Raw genomic sequence first — 14,264 nt, 5'->3', positions numbered from 1 at the left:
TTGATATAACGCGGTCTCACCTATAACACAGTGAGATTTTTTTTGTCTCCCGAGGACCGCATTATATCAGGGTAAAAGTGTATTAGGAAATAAATTAATGTATTTGTATTAGGGCTGACAATTAATCGCGTTAACTCATGCAATTAACTCAAAAAAATTAATCGCGATTAATCACAGTTTTAATTGCACTATTAAACAATAGAATAGCAATTGACATTTATTAAATAGTTTTGGATGTTTTTCTACATTTTCAAATATATTGATTTCAGTTACACCACAGAATACTCACTTTATATTTACTTTTCATTACAAATATTTGCACTGTAAAAATAATAAACAAAAGAAATCGTATTTTTCAATTCACGTCATACAAGTACTGAAGTGAAATCGCTTTATTGTGAAAGTTCAACTTACAAATGTAGATTTTTTTTGTTACATAACTGCATTAAAAAACAAAACAATGTAAAAATTTAAAGCCTATAAGTCCACTCAGTTCTACTTCTTGTTCAGCCAATTACTAAGAGAAATAAGTTTGTTTACATGTGCAGGAGATAATGTTGCCCACTTCTCATTTACAGTGTCACCAGAAAGTGAGAACAGGCATTTGCATGGCACTTTTGTAGCTGACATTGCAAGGTATTTACATGCCAGATATGCTAAACATTCGTATTCCTCCTCATGTTTCAGCCACCATTCCAGAGGACATGCTGATGACGCTCATTAAAAAAATAATTCATGAATTAAATTTATGACTGAATTCCTTGGTGGAGAATTGTATGTTTCCTGCTGTTTTAAACGCATTCTGTTATAGCAGTCTCAGATGATGACCCAGCACGTTGTTTGTTTTAAGAACACTCTCATTGCATATTTGACAAAATGCAAAGAAGGTACCAATGCGAGATTTGTAAAGATAGCTACAGCACTCAACCCAAGGTTTAAGAATCTGCAGTGCCTTCCAAAAATTGAGAGGGACAAAGTGTGGAGCATGCTTTCAGGAGTCTTAAAAGCACAGCACTCTGATGCGGAAACTACAGAATCCGAACCACCAAAAAAGAAAATCAACCTTCTGCTGGTGGCATCAGACTTAGATAATGAAAATGAATATGCATTGGTCTGCACTACTTTGGATCGTTATCTAGCAGAACCCATCATCAGCATGAATGAATGTCCTCTGGAATGATGGTTGAATCATGAAGGAACATATGAATTTTTAGCATATCTGGCACGTAAATATCTTGTGACTCCGACTATAATAGTACCATACAAAGGCCTATTCTCACTTTCAGATGACAAGAAGCAGGCAGCATTATCTCCTGCACATGTAAACAAACTTGTTTGTCTGAGTGATTGGCTGTACAAGAATTAGGACTGAGTGGACTTTCTAGGCTCTAAAGTTTTACATTGTTTTATATTTGAAATCAGTTATTTTTGTACCTAATTCTACATTTTTAAGTTCAACTTTCATGGCGAAGAGATTGCACTACAGTATTTGTATTAGATTAATTGAAAAATACTGGGTTTTTTTACAATGCAAATATTTATAATAAAAATAAATATAAAGTGAGCACTTTACACTTTCTATTCCGTGTTATAATTGAAATAAAAATATTGGAAAATGTAGAAAACATCCAAATATATTTAAATAAATGGTTTTCTATTACTGTTTACCAGTGTGATTAATCATGATTAATTTTTTTTATCACACAATTAATGATGATTAATTTTTTTAATTGCTTGACAGCCCTAAGTTTTATATGGGTTTTTCAGTGAGTTAATGTTTATTACAGATTTATTTGTATATGAAATAGGTTGAAAACCACTGACCTAAGATTTCCAAAGAGGTCTGCACCTCCATTCAAAACATTTTAGGGGTCCACAATTGAAAAAAAGATTGAAAACCACAGAAATAGATGAATAGCCCATTTTAGGTGAGAATTAAACCACTGGTGGCAGTGGAGAAAGCATGTTCTATTTTCTGTACAATCTGGAGATCTGGAATGGTTCAATGGGAAACATTAATAACCTGAAGAACAGTCTGATTCTCTTGCCTCATATAAAAATCAAATCACCACGATGTTCCCAGTTCACCTTCCTCACAACCATAAGTTGAGAGTTCCTGGGATCTCAGTTTTATCCTGTTCTATACTAAGGTCAGAAATATTATTTGACAAATCCAACAACTAAGTCTTTAAACCATGATTTGAAGATTTCAGTAACTCAACCAGAGGCTAAGGATCTATTACAGGAGTGGGTTGGTGAGGTTCTGTGCCATGCAATGGGCAGGAGGTCAGACTAGATGATCAGGATGGACACAATGGGCAGGATGGATCATTTGATTTTAATGTCTATGAACTATTAAATAAAATAAATAAGGTAAGTCAGAAACCAGGCTATGTACAGCAACTTCCATACATGCAAATAAAAGCTGCTTATGAGATTATGATGACCTAACTGCTACCACTAGTGAGGTATTCAATAATGGAACCAAATGCTGAAATATTTTAAATTATAATTCAAGTTCCGATCATTCGATATTAGAGGAGTTTATTCCAAAACACAAGTTATACAATATCAGAGGGGTAGCCTGGATCTGTGTTAGTCTAGATCTGTAAAAAGTGATGACGAGTCCTGTGGCACCTTATAGACTAACAGAAGTATTGGAGCATAAGCTTTCGTGGGTGAATACCCATTTCGTCAGAGGCATGCCTCTGACGAAGTGGGTATTCACCCACGACACCTCATGGTCCAATACTTCTGTTAGTCTATAAGGTGCCACAGGACTCTTTGTCGCAAGTTATACAATAGGTTTCCTTTTCAGCTGGAAGCATAACCCAAAAAGCTATTTTAGCGGGGACATTCGCTGTTTGGTCTCAACACCATACTTACCAGGCCAACCAACTTGGCAAATTACATACGCCACAACATTTTAACAAAGTTCAAGTTTCTGTTTGTCTTCTTTCAGTTTTTGTTTTGGGTTTAGTATGGAGTCAGGTACTTTGAAGGTGCAAAAACTCATGTAATTTCAAACTGCATCCTCCAAAGCTGAGGTTCCTCAGCTTCTCAGTGTGTGTCCATTGATTAAGAGGTCTTTTTTCAGCTCACTCTCCTAATAAATTCTGATTTTTCTTCTTGTTGGACAGCTTCATCGTCATCTGGAGGAAGCACTTTCTTTTTCAGTTCTTCTTATATATCTGCTTATAGTCTAGAAACAGCTAATTTAAAAACCTTTGGCAATAGAGTATAGAACAAACACAGAGAAATTGCAAATAGTTGGTTGACGGATAGCAGCATAAGTGGCAGTGTGATATGATAAATATATTTCAAGAAAGGGCTACACACAATGTACCTCTTGTGTATTTGTACATTACTGATTGAACACAGAGACGGCAAACAAGTCATTTACTTGCCTTAGGCTGCACATGGGCAACTGCTTGAATATATCAGAATCCATAATGTTTAATATCAGAGGGGTAGCTGTGTTAGTCTGGATCTGTAAAAGCAGCAAAGAATCCTGTGGCACCTTATAGACTAACAGACGTTTTGGAGCATGAGCTTTCATGGGTGAATATCCACTTCGTCAGATGCATGTAGTCGAACATTCATCTGACAAAGTGAGTATTAACCCACGAAAGCTCATACTCCAAAACGTCTGTTAGTCTCTAAGGTGCCACAGGATTCTTTGCTGTTTTTACATAATGTTTAATGACATCTGAATTATTTTGGTCTTTCCAATGCACTGTTGTTAAAGCTAAAATGAAAACAAAAACTTAAATAGAGAATTTGCATTATTTTCTAAAATGATGTTTGGTGATCTTCATCTTGTATAAAAGCTGGATTGACTTCTCCATCCTCAGGTTCAGGGTTGATGGGGTTGGTTTGTGCTAATTCATCTGTGCCTGCTTTCCTTCTCCTATAAGCAAAAAGGATCTGTTAATATATAGGAAGCTGAGCCTCTGCTTTGATCAAGTACTTTTGGATTCTAATAAGAGACTATTGTAAAAAAAAAAATACTGTATTTCATGTGACTCGTTTTTCAAAAACGAATTACACTGGACCTATTGACTTTAATGGGAACATGAGGTGGTGCATCATATGGTAGAAGTACCATTGAACAAATAAGTTGTAAATCAATGAACCAATCTTTGTTGTATTGGTTTCAGATCAAAATTATGGTTCAAATAATTCTTATGAAAAAAAAAGACATACAAAGCATATTGTAGGTCATCTCCTCCAGTGCATTACGGTGGCTTGGAACCCAAATAAACAATTTAGGTTTGCTGAAAACCCATCTTCAGGACTAACTTCAAAAATGTTGAGTTGCCAGGCCTTCCGCTGCTGGCATATATTATTTAAAATATTACTTACTTTCTTCGGTCTCTCTGCCCAGTGATGATCAAGACAATGACTCCAATCACAACCACACCCATGACCACCCCAAACAGTATTAGCCAGATAGTGACAGGTGGTTCATAAGGTGGTGCCAGTGTTGGAAGAATACCCTCAAACTCCAGAGTTTTGTCATCCAGTTTGAAAGCCTCATTGATTCGTCCCCGAGACATTCTGCCATCAAGAGCACAATCAAATAGACAAATAAATTAAACACAAACAAATCAAAGATTTTTGGATTCCTTGTAATCATCTAGGTATTCTAAACTTCTGTTGAACTCTGCTTGAAGATGCTGCTTCAGTACTGGAGTGATAAATTATTTTTCTTTCTGGAATGATACTGCAGGCATACAGCAGCAAGACATGCCAGATTTGCTCCTGCTCCAAAGACAGTAACTGAACGCCTGAATTTTGTTACCATACACAATAGTATCCCCAATCCTAATAGCCAAACCAAAACAAGACAAGAAACCCTTTGACCCCACTGTCTACTTGCATCTTCTCTCTCTCTCTCTCTCCCCCCCTCCCCCAAGTTTCTCAGATGCTGTAGCAGGTTAGTTACCCACTCCAGCTTTGAGGGGTTTACAAAGCAGCCTGGCAGGGCTTGACCGCTGTAGCTCTAAAAGCTGGGCTGATTGGGGAAGTGGCCGCAGCTGGGCCACACCCCAACTGGCCCACAGCTGGCCCATATAAAAGGCTGTGAGCAAGAAGCCCAGACACTCTCCCTCTGCCTGTAGAGGGAGAAGGGCCTGGTGGCTTAGAAGTTAGAAACAAGGTACTGAGAGTGCAGCAGGGCTGGGGAAAGGCAGATGAGCTTGGGAGCTCCTGCCTGGAAAGCCCCAGGCTGTGGCCTAGCATAAGGCCAAGAGGTACATGGGGCAGCCCAGGGGTAGGCAGAGGCAGCAGGTCCAAACCCCTTTGCCTATGATGAGTGGCTGATACTGCAGTCTGCCCCAATGAGTGGGGCTAGATGGAGACTGGGCAGTAGCCAAACTGAGGCAAAGTGGGGGTAGTGGGTTGGGGGTTCCCCAGGGAGGGGAGACCCAGAGTGGTGGGGTACTGCCAGGGTCAGTACCCCAGTTAAAAGGGCACTGGGGTCCAGGGAGGGACACAGGGAGCCTAAAGGACAGGTGGATCACTGGATTGCAGAGGGTGCTCCTTGCTGGAAGTGAGCTAATTCCCAGAAGTGACCAGCAGGAGGTGCCGCAGGGGTGAGTCTGCCCATCTACAGATGCCCAGCATGCAACCACAGCCTTGACTTCCCCTTCTCTGTTTCCCTCTTGGATCCCCTGCAATCTGCATTTTGCCACCTTCACTCCATCAAAAATGCTCTCACCAAAGTCTCTAGGGGCCTTTTCCTGACCATGTCTAAGGTACTTTTCTGCATCTTGATCTTCCTTGATCTTTCAGTTGCTTTTGACAAAGTTTGCAAGAAACCATAACTTCTTTGGCCATATTCTCTCCTAGTTTTCCTACCTCTCTGACTGCCCATCAGCACCTCCCCCTTGGTTTTTAATTCTCCCCAGCCAGTCCCTTGGGGATTTGTCCTTTATCCATTCTTCTTTTCTCTATCTATATCATCCATAACCTTATTGTTCACACAGCTTAATTTATTGTCTCTGTGGTAGTATCACAAATTTACTTCTCCATCCTTGATCTCTTCTGTACAGTCTCCCATACCTGGCTTTCTTTCTAACATATCATTCTGAAGGTCCTGCTAAAAAATAGCACCTGAACTTACACTAGTTAGGTTAAAATTATATGGGTCATCTATCTTCAAGTTCAGGGCATAAGCTAGTCACCAGCTTCGGTTGGAGAAATGTACCTTCTCCATGGCACAGTACAGTGCAACTCAATGTATTCTAGGAGTTTCACAACTTTTCTGTGTCGCCTTATATTGGCTGCTTTGAAAACAACATCAGATTAGACAGGCTATATCTTTTTTTCATATGACAATTTCTCTCATCCTAATTTTTCCTTATTTTAGTTTTGAGTCACACTTTCTTATAACACCTCAGTTATTTGAGTATTTATATGGCTCCAACCCTCTTTCATGTTATTTCCTCTAAGAGCAAAATTTCACCTGATGGCTGTTTCCACCTCAGTTTTGGGAACGATGTCAGAGGTATTACCAGGCATTTTGACAGTAAAATAGAAGGAGATTCTTTGTGTTTCAGCCTCTACATGGATATCTGTACTCCTGATGGGAAATATATTTTTAAAAAAGATGTTTCATAATTAAAGAGAGACCCCCAAATAAAAATCATATGAATGAAAATCTTGCATCCACTATATCTACAAACAACACCTAGCAGCACAACTTAAGGGTCCATTGCTTGAAAGAGATATTTTTGTCAACACTTGAGCTTTCATTTTTGTGTTACTAAGTAATTCTAGATACAGATGCATTGCCCCAGGATTGAGGCTCCCACTGCTGTAATCCCTTAAAGCAGCAGTTCTCGACCAAGGGTCCGAGGCCCCTTGGGGGGGCCACCAGCAGCGTTCAGGGGATCCACCAACAGGGCTGGCATTAGACTCACTGGGGCTTAGGGCAAAAAGCCAAAGTCCAGCCCTGCCACCCAAGCCTGAAGGCCAAGCGGTGCAACCACTAGGCAAACTAGGCGGTCGTCTAGGTTGCCAAGTCGTTGGGGGCACCCAGGACTGTCCTTAGGCATAGGCAGCTGGGTAGGACACCTTAAAATTTGAGGCAGCCTGCCAGACCTATTAGGACAACACTGAAACTGTTAAAGAGCCATTCAAAGGGTAATGAAGCCATTTAACAGGCATTTGCCAACCCCCAAGTGTACAGTCAGTTTCTGAATGTACTGACAAACAGTTGTGCATGACTGTAATATTTACTCAGAACATGTTACTCTATAGGACCTTAGTTTAAAATTTGCTTTAAAAATATTTCATTAGTGAGTTGGTGAAGATTATAAAATCACATCTCTAAAAAAATCCTTGCATAGATTTTTAGATGCACAGTCATCTTTAGCCTTAAATGCTTGGATATTCAGACATATGGTTTTTGAAATAAATTATTCAAAAGACCACCCTTACCTAAAATATACATTTTAATTACCATAGTAAAAAAACTTACTTCCAAAATCTTCCTGTCTTTTCTGTCCATCCATTTCTCTCTTCATGCCCCTCCACCCCCTTGAAGAGAGCCCTTAAAGGGACAATAGCCTTTTGCTTCCAGAAAGCTGGACAAAGACTTTCCCTTTCTTTACTTCTGACTATCTGATGAACTAGTTTTAAGAGAACCCTCCAGCAAAATCAGTACCTTAGTAAGATATACAATCATTTGTTATGCCTAAAATCTTTGGAAACATATTTTTTAAAGTTGGTAGAATTTCATAAACGTGTATTGTTACGGAGATGACACACAATAAATTAGTGTTCCCTTTTTCTAAAAGCAATGAACATTGTTATGATCACACTAAACCATGGTGACTGATTATTTTAAATGTCTATTTCAGTGAGTTAAATATGTAGTAATCTGATTAAGAAAATGTAAAACAGAGAAGAGCTGCATCATGCATTCCATAATATTTAATATTTGTATTCAGCATGACAGCTGACTCGCCCTTACTACAAAGTTTTTGCAAATAAATGTCTGCCAGACTTCAAGGCATATCAAAGACCTGTGGCCGACTTATTTTATTCTCAAGCTGAGTGCTTTTAATTAGGTATCTTATGCACACCCATTCTGCATGAGGGAGAGGGTACAGGTGTCTCTGCAGGGAACTGTGACTCTCTGCCACCACGAGGCGGGCCGGGCGTCTTGTTAATCTTTCTGCCTTGTCCCTCTGCCCCCCACCCCCTCCGGGCTGCAAGCTCAGGCTGCTGTGGGGCATTGGGGAACCAGTTTAAAAATACTGCATAGGGCCCCATAAATCCTAAGGACAGCCCTAGGGGTGTCAAAAAGCGGTGCCCTGGCTCATCAGGAAGAAGCTGCCTTCTGGAGGCACCAAAGAGCCCGAGCGACCCGCTTGCAGTGGCGACGAGCCCCAGCCATGGAGAAGCAGGCGCGGTGCAGGAGGGCAGCACGCAGCAGTGCCACTATCAGGAAGCTGCTGCGTCCCTTCCCCTCCTGTCCAGGCTGCAGTCTGGCACCCCCCCTCCTGGGGGCTCCTGCAGCTGATGCATGCGGGCACCAGCCCCCAAGCGCTCCCCAGTTCCCCACTCGCCACTCTCGGGCTCTGCGGCTCCCAGGCATGTGAGCCGCCGCCGGGGTGCGGGGCCCTGAACTTGCTCAGGGAGGGGCAGCGGTGGCGGCGGCTCACACTGCTGGGAGCCGCAGAGTCCAAGCACGGTGAAAGGGGAGCCAGTGGGCTGCACAGGGGCCTCTGCCCGCATGCATCTGCTGCAGGAGCCCCCAGGAGGGGCATCGTCAGGCCGCAGCCTGGGCCGCAGGGGCGCAGCTGCTCCCTGCTAGCGGCACCACCACCTTTGCAGGGCTGCTGCTCCCTTGCGCCGCGCCAGCTCCTCCAAGGCTGGGGCTCGCTGCCACCGCAAGTGGGTCGCTCTGGCTCTCCGGTGCCTCCAGAAGGCGGTTCCTCCCTGCCAAGTTGCTGCAGCGGCCCAAGCCTGGCAAAGCCAGTGAGTGGACTCAGGGCGGGGGCCACTTGGGTGGGGTGGAGAGGGCTCACAGGGGGGCTGTGCACCCTCCAGGGGAGTTCAGGTGGTGGGGAGGGGGGAACCTGGTCTGGGGAGCAACCCCAGGGCAGGCTGGCCCCTGAGGTATAAAGGCTCATTAGGATTTGCCCCTCAATGAACTGATGTCACGGGGGGAGGGGGGGGCGGCACAAGGTGGAAGTTTTGCCGAGGGCACAAAATATCCTTGCACCGGCCTTGCCTGAAGGTGAAGCCTGAGCAGCTTAGCTTCGCGGGACGCCCTGTGGTTTGTGGCCCCAGGCAATTGCCCTGTTTGCTATCCTCTAATATCAGCCTTGGCTTTTATATGCAGAAAAACAGCCTGTTGTGGCACAGGTGGGCCACTGAGTTTTTACAGCATGTTGGGGGGGCCTCAGAAAGAAAATGGTTGAGAACTCCTGCCTTAAAGCACCTGGCCAAGCACAGAACAGAAGGGTTGCCCTCACATGTTTGGGGCAAAATTCAGCTCAGCTTCTTGCACTTTGAACTAGAGAATAAAAACTAGCATTTGGTTGCACCTAGGCCCTGCTGAGAATTTAGCTTAGACATAACGGTGAGTGAGGTGCTATAAATGTGATCAAATATATTAGCCAGATAGGCCTCTTTGGATGATTTTCTGAGGCTATCTAAAAATCATTCAAAGAGACTTAGCAAGAATAATGCTTTTTTTGTAAAAATATCTATTTCTGTTCACAGCCTATGTTAGTAAAGGACTGTATATTTTAAAATGAAATTAGATGAGGGTAGCATTTATTTATTGTGGGGGACTTTTCAACTCATTCAGATCAACTCACATTTTGTGGGTTCAAAATCCCTTGGCTATTCAGCATCATGTATCTGATACAAGTATTGTTGCCTAGTATTTTATATAATTTCAGTTTTTATTTTTAATGGGATGTCTCTCCTCTAGGGAAGGTATCTCTATTGCTCTGTTCTTTGGCTATCATAGCCATATTCCCATGTTAGCATTTGGGCAGCTGTTCTTATGATCAAATCTCACCATTAGTAAGTGGTAAACTACAGTGATCTACCGCATCCAAAAATAAAATATCATCTAACTATTGCACAGGTGATGTTTTACTTTCTCTGAAGATTAAACAGCATGAGGCAAAGCAAGTGGCTTCTTATGACCAGCCAATGCCCTCATGTCCTTTAGTATGAAACCACTAGACCTCCTCCAGCTACATTACACAGAAATCACAATCAATTCCACCAATACATATCCCTGCTGAACCAAAAGCAGTACTGTATGCTCACAACATGCATAGTCAAACAAAATGACTCACTGGAATGGGACAGTCTGGTTCTTGACCTCTGAGAAATACTTCCTCATGGCATAGGCAATCGATGACTGGAACAAATATAATTCATTTCCATCCCATTTGTACTACAATATAAAAAACAGACCTTCAATAGAGATTATAATTATGCTGAAAATTACCACGCATTAAGCAATTACTTTGAAAATACTGCTTCAGTAGTAGTAATTATAATTACAGCTAGACACATTTTTTTTTGCCAGAAAAAATGCAGCTTCAGATTGACCAAAACATTTTGTAACTTGGTGCTGAATCTGCCGAATTGTTTTAGTTGAAAACCAAACATACCCCTGCCAAAAAAACAAACAAAAAAAATTCTTTCATTTTAATATTTCAAAACAACTTTTCTTTTCAAAATGTGTTGACTTGGATCATGCCCCAGTCATGGCTCAGGGCTCCATTGAGCTAGGAGCAGTACAGAAGGAAACAACGAAGACATTCCCTACCCCGTAGAGCTCATAGACATTCTACCAGGCAGCACATGAGAGGTGGACAAACATTGCGGGAGAATGAGGTAACAAAATGAACAGAACAATGGAAGTCTTGGCTCACCACTTACTTACGTACAAAGGTTCTTTACATGCCCAAAGTAACTTACAAATATCTGATTAATCTCAACTCCCTTCGAGATAGATAAGTGATTGATTTCCCCATTTGTAAAATGGGGAAAATGATACCTATGAAGTGTCGTGAAGAAGCTCACAGAGGGTACATCTACACTGCAACAAAAGCCCTGTGGCATGGCCGCAGCTAAGCCAGGTCAGCTGACTCGAGCTCGCAGGGCTCAAACTGTGGGGCTATAAAACTGCAATGAAGACGTTCAGATTTGGGCTGGAGTCAGGGCCCTGAGACCCTGGGACAGGGGAGTGTATCAGACTCAAGACTCCAGCCCAAGCCTGAATGTTTACATTGCAACTTTTAGCCCAGCAGCCTTAGCCCTGCAAGTCTGAGTCAGCTGACCCACGTCTGAAAGGGGGTGCCACGGGTTTTTTATCTCAGTATACACATACCCTGAGTGAGTCAATTGCTGAGCCAAGCCCAGAATGCAGAGGTTTCTGGATTCCAGTCCTATATCTAGTCCACAGCTGATGCTGTTCCTTTGAACCTGACCATCTTTTAATGTGTTGTCATCTATCTGAAGTTCTGTCATTTTAGGTTATTTATCACCTAAGGCTATTTTGTGTCCTGACTGAATCCCACAAATAGCACGAGGAACGTCTGTCCCATTTCAACACAAGGGTTCATAATAGCTGAAAAGATTTTTTTTTTGCTTAAAATAACGATAGGCCAAATCCTAGCTCTTGTGGATTCTTTACCCAGGAGTATTTCCACTGGAGTTATTGGGACTTTTGTCTGGGAAAGGACTTTCTGATTTAGACACTGGTTTCTATTCTATAATTTTATACATAAACAAGTCATTTAGTAGGAGACTGAGTTGTTTTTGTCTTTGTATTTTTCTTGTTAAGAATTCTTTGTAGCGATGTTTCTGCATAAGGTATGTATTGATTTTTGTGCCCCAAACCAGACAAGTGATTCAAAAATGGCGCAGCGTATGTGATATTTCATAGCAAACTATACGATAAGTCAGATATTAACTCCAGTGGAACACGGAAACAGAGAGTGGTACATCAAGTTAAATAGCTCACCTCTGGCAGGTGCCCCTGCATGTGCAGGTGGAAAAACCCAGCAATAACTGAGAATGTATCTTATGCAATTGTGCAATGGTGTACGCGGAAGGAAAGTTCATTTTTGACCTGTAGCAATCAGTTTATAACCTGAAGCTAGAGCTTTGATTACACATATCTTAGCATGCATGCCCATAAATGTTATTATTGGTAATATTATTCAGCCCTGATATGAGGCTCATGGGCATGGTATAAAACTCTAGATACCCCTTATATAATAGCAATTTAAAAAATACAGCTACATTTTTTAACTCTCTGATCTCCTGCTGCAGTGAATTTCATAAAAGGAGGACACACTGGGCCATATCTTCAGCTGGGTATATATCAGCCTAGCTCCATGGAAGTGAATGGTGGATTCAACTAGAACAGAAGGAAATGCTGCTTCTAAACTCAGACACAGTCAGTAGACCAATTCCTCAGCAAGTATACTGTAGCACAGCTCCATTGACTTGAATCTACATTACTTCCAGGAACAAGCTCAGTGCTCAGCTCAGAGGGACAATGTTCTGATCCAAAGTCTTTTGAAGCCAATGAAGTCTTTGCACTGACTTCAGTGAGTTACAGATCAGGCCCTACGGGACAATAAAGGTGGCGTAAAGCCACTATTGCACACAAACACCTCTTTCTGAGGTGTGTTGAGCATGCAAAGATAGTACTCCAGGATCTGGCTCTTAGTATTAATGAAAGATACAGCTGTATGGGCTATCTCTGCTCTGGTATATTGTACATTCATTATTTAGCTGATACTACACACATCGGTGCCTTTACTTAAGCATTCATAGGAGTTAGCATTGTTTTCTCCTGTAGCTACCACCACAATCCAGCACAGTGGTGGCTCCAGGCACCAGCATTCCAAGCGCATGCCTGGGGCAGCAAGCTGTGGGGGGTGCCCTGCCGGTCCTGTGAATTCGATGGCAATTCGGCGGCGGGTACACCAAAGCCGCAGGACCGGCGGATCTCCTGCAGGCAAGCAGTTGAATCCACAGGACTGGGGACCGCCTGCAGCCGTGCTGCCAAAGGCAGCCTGCCTGCCACGCTTGGGGTGGCAAAAAAGCTAGACGTCTGTTAGTCTATAAAGTGCCACAGGATTCTTTGCTGCTTTCACAGATCCAAATTAACACAGCTACACCTCTGATCCAAAAAAGCTAGAGCCGCCCCTGATCCATCATACCATTGAGTTTGCTTTTTTCTAATTTTCCTTTCATCCTTTGCCCCTTTATACTCTACAATATCTATTTTCCACCCCCTAAAAGAACCCAGTGTATTAACAGAGTTTGATTCCACAACCACCACTTTTCATATTTGGCAGTAGAGCTGGTTAGAAAATTTTTGTTGCAATGGTTTTCCATTGCAAAATGCTGTTTCAACTAAACTGATTTATTTTCATGAAATTGTATCAATTTCAACATTTCATTTAGAAATTAAAAAAATTGAAAATGGCAAAATGTCCTGTTTTGACATTTTCAGAACAAAAAGGTTTAATTGTAATTAAAAATGACTTTGTTTTGAAATGTACTTTATTTATATAAAAATTTTAAAAAGGGCCAGAATCAAAACCACCACATTTCAGATTTATCCAAACAAAACATTTTAATTGACTGAAAATAAATTATTTTTCAAATTTTGTTATGCAAAAAATTTCAAAATTTTGGTTTTCAGGATGAATGTTTAGGAAATCTGAAAAATTTTCACAGTGTGGCTAAATCTGTTTCCTGACCAGTTCTATTTAGTAGTTCCTTTAGCTTTTTAATTATCTATCTTATTTCTATAAAATCTATTTTATGATGTTTTCATTCAGAAAAGTATTCAAACAAAGATCTCATGTGCTATGTAAGAGAGAATGTAGGTTTGGTCTCATATTTTAGAAGAAATTTCCATTTTAAAATACACTTAGTTGTCTACAAGCTGCTGACCTTGCAGTTTGTGTTTCAGCTTTTTATGATAAAGGAGTGCTCTGGGGGCTGCACACTCCAGTGGATCAAAGCAAGTTCAATATAACATAGTAAGATTTTTTGGCTCCCAAGGACAGCATTATATCAAGGTAGAGGTGTATCTCCATATTAGCCTAATATTCTTGACTGCTGCAAATCAGCACTTATTAGGCCAGATTCACTTGCACACAGAAGATGCTGACAGAGTGGTTCAGGTTAACATTTAAAAAGGAGTTGATTTTTAAAAAAGAGACAGATCCTCATATTAAATGGCTTATGAAATA

General features: G+C 41.4%; 1 protein-coding gene across 1 annotated transcript in view; it reads right to left on the bottom strand.

Moving 5' to 3' along the window:
* Window positions 1-3,660: 3,660 nt before the first annotated feature.
* The window catches only part of ACE2 (angiotensin converting enzyme 2), a 41,659-nt gene continuing 31,055 nt past the window's right edge, over window positions 3,661-14,264 (bottom strand). The window contains exons 15-18 of the mRNA XM_032775306.2: window positions 10,332-10,432; window positions 6,470-6,586; window positions 4,366-4,560; window positions 3,661-3,910 (exon numbers count right to left, since the gene is read on the bottom strand). Of these exons, the coding sequence (XP_032631197.1) occupies window positions 3,793-3,910; window positions 4,366-4,560; window positions 6,470-6,586; window positions 10,332-10,432 (531 nt within the window). The 3' untranslated portion in view covers window positions 3,661-3,792. The remainder of the gene's footprint in view (window positions 3,911-4,365; window positions 4,561-6,469; window positions 6,587-10,331; window positions 10,433-14,264) is intronic.

Source organism: Chelonoidis abingdonii, chromosome 1, assembly GCF_003597395.2.
Source record: "Chelonoidis abingdonii isolate Lonesome George chromosome 1, CheloAbing_2.0, whole genome shotgun sequence".
Classification (NCBI taxonomy): Eukaryota; Metazoa; Chordata; order Testudines; family Testudinidae; genus Chelonoidis; species Chelonoidis abingdonii.
This window is presented reverse-complemented; position numbering and strand designations above follow the sequence as displayed.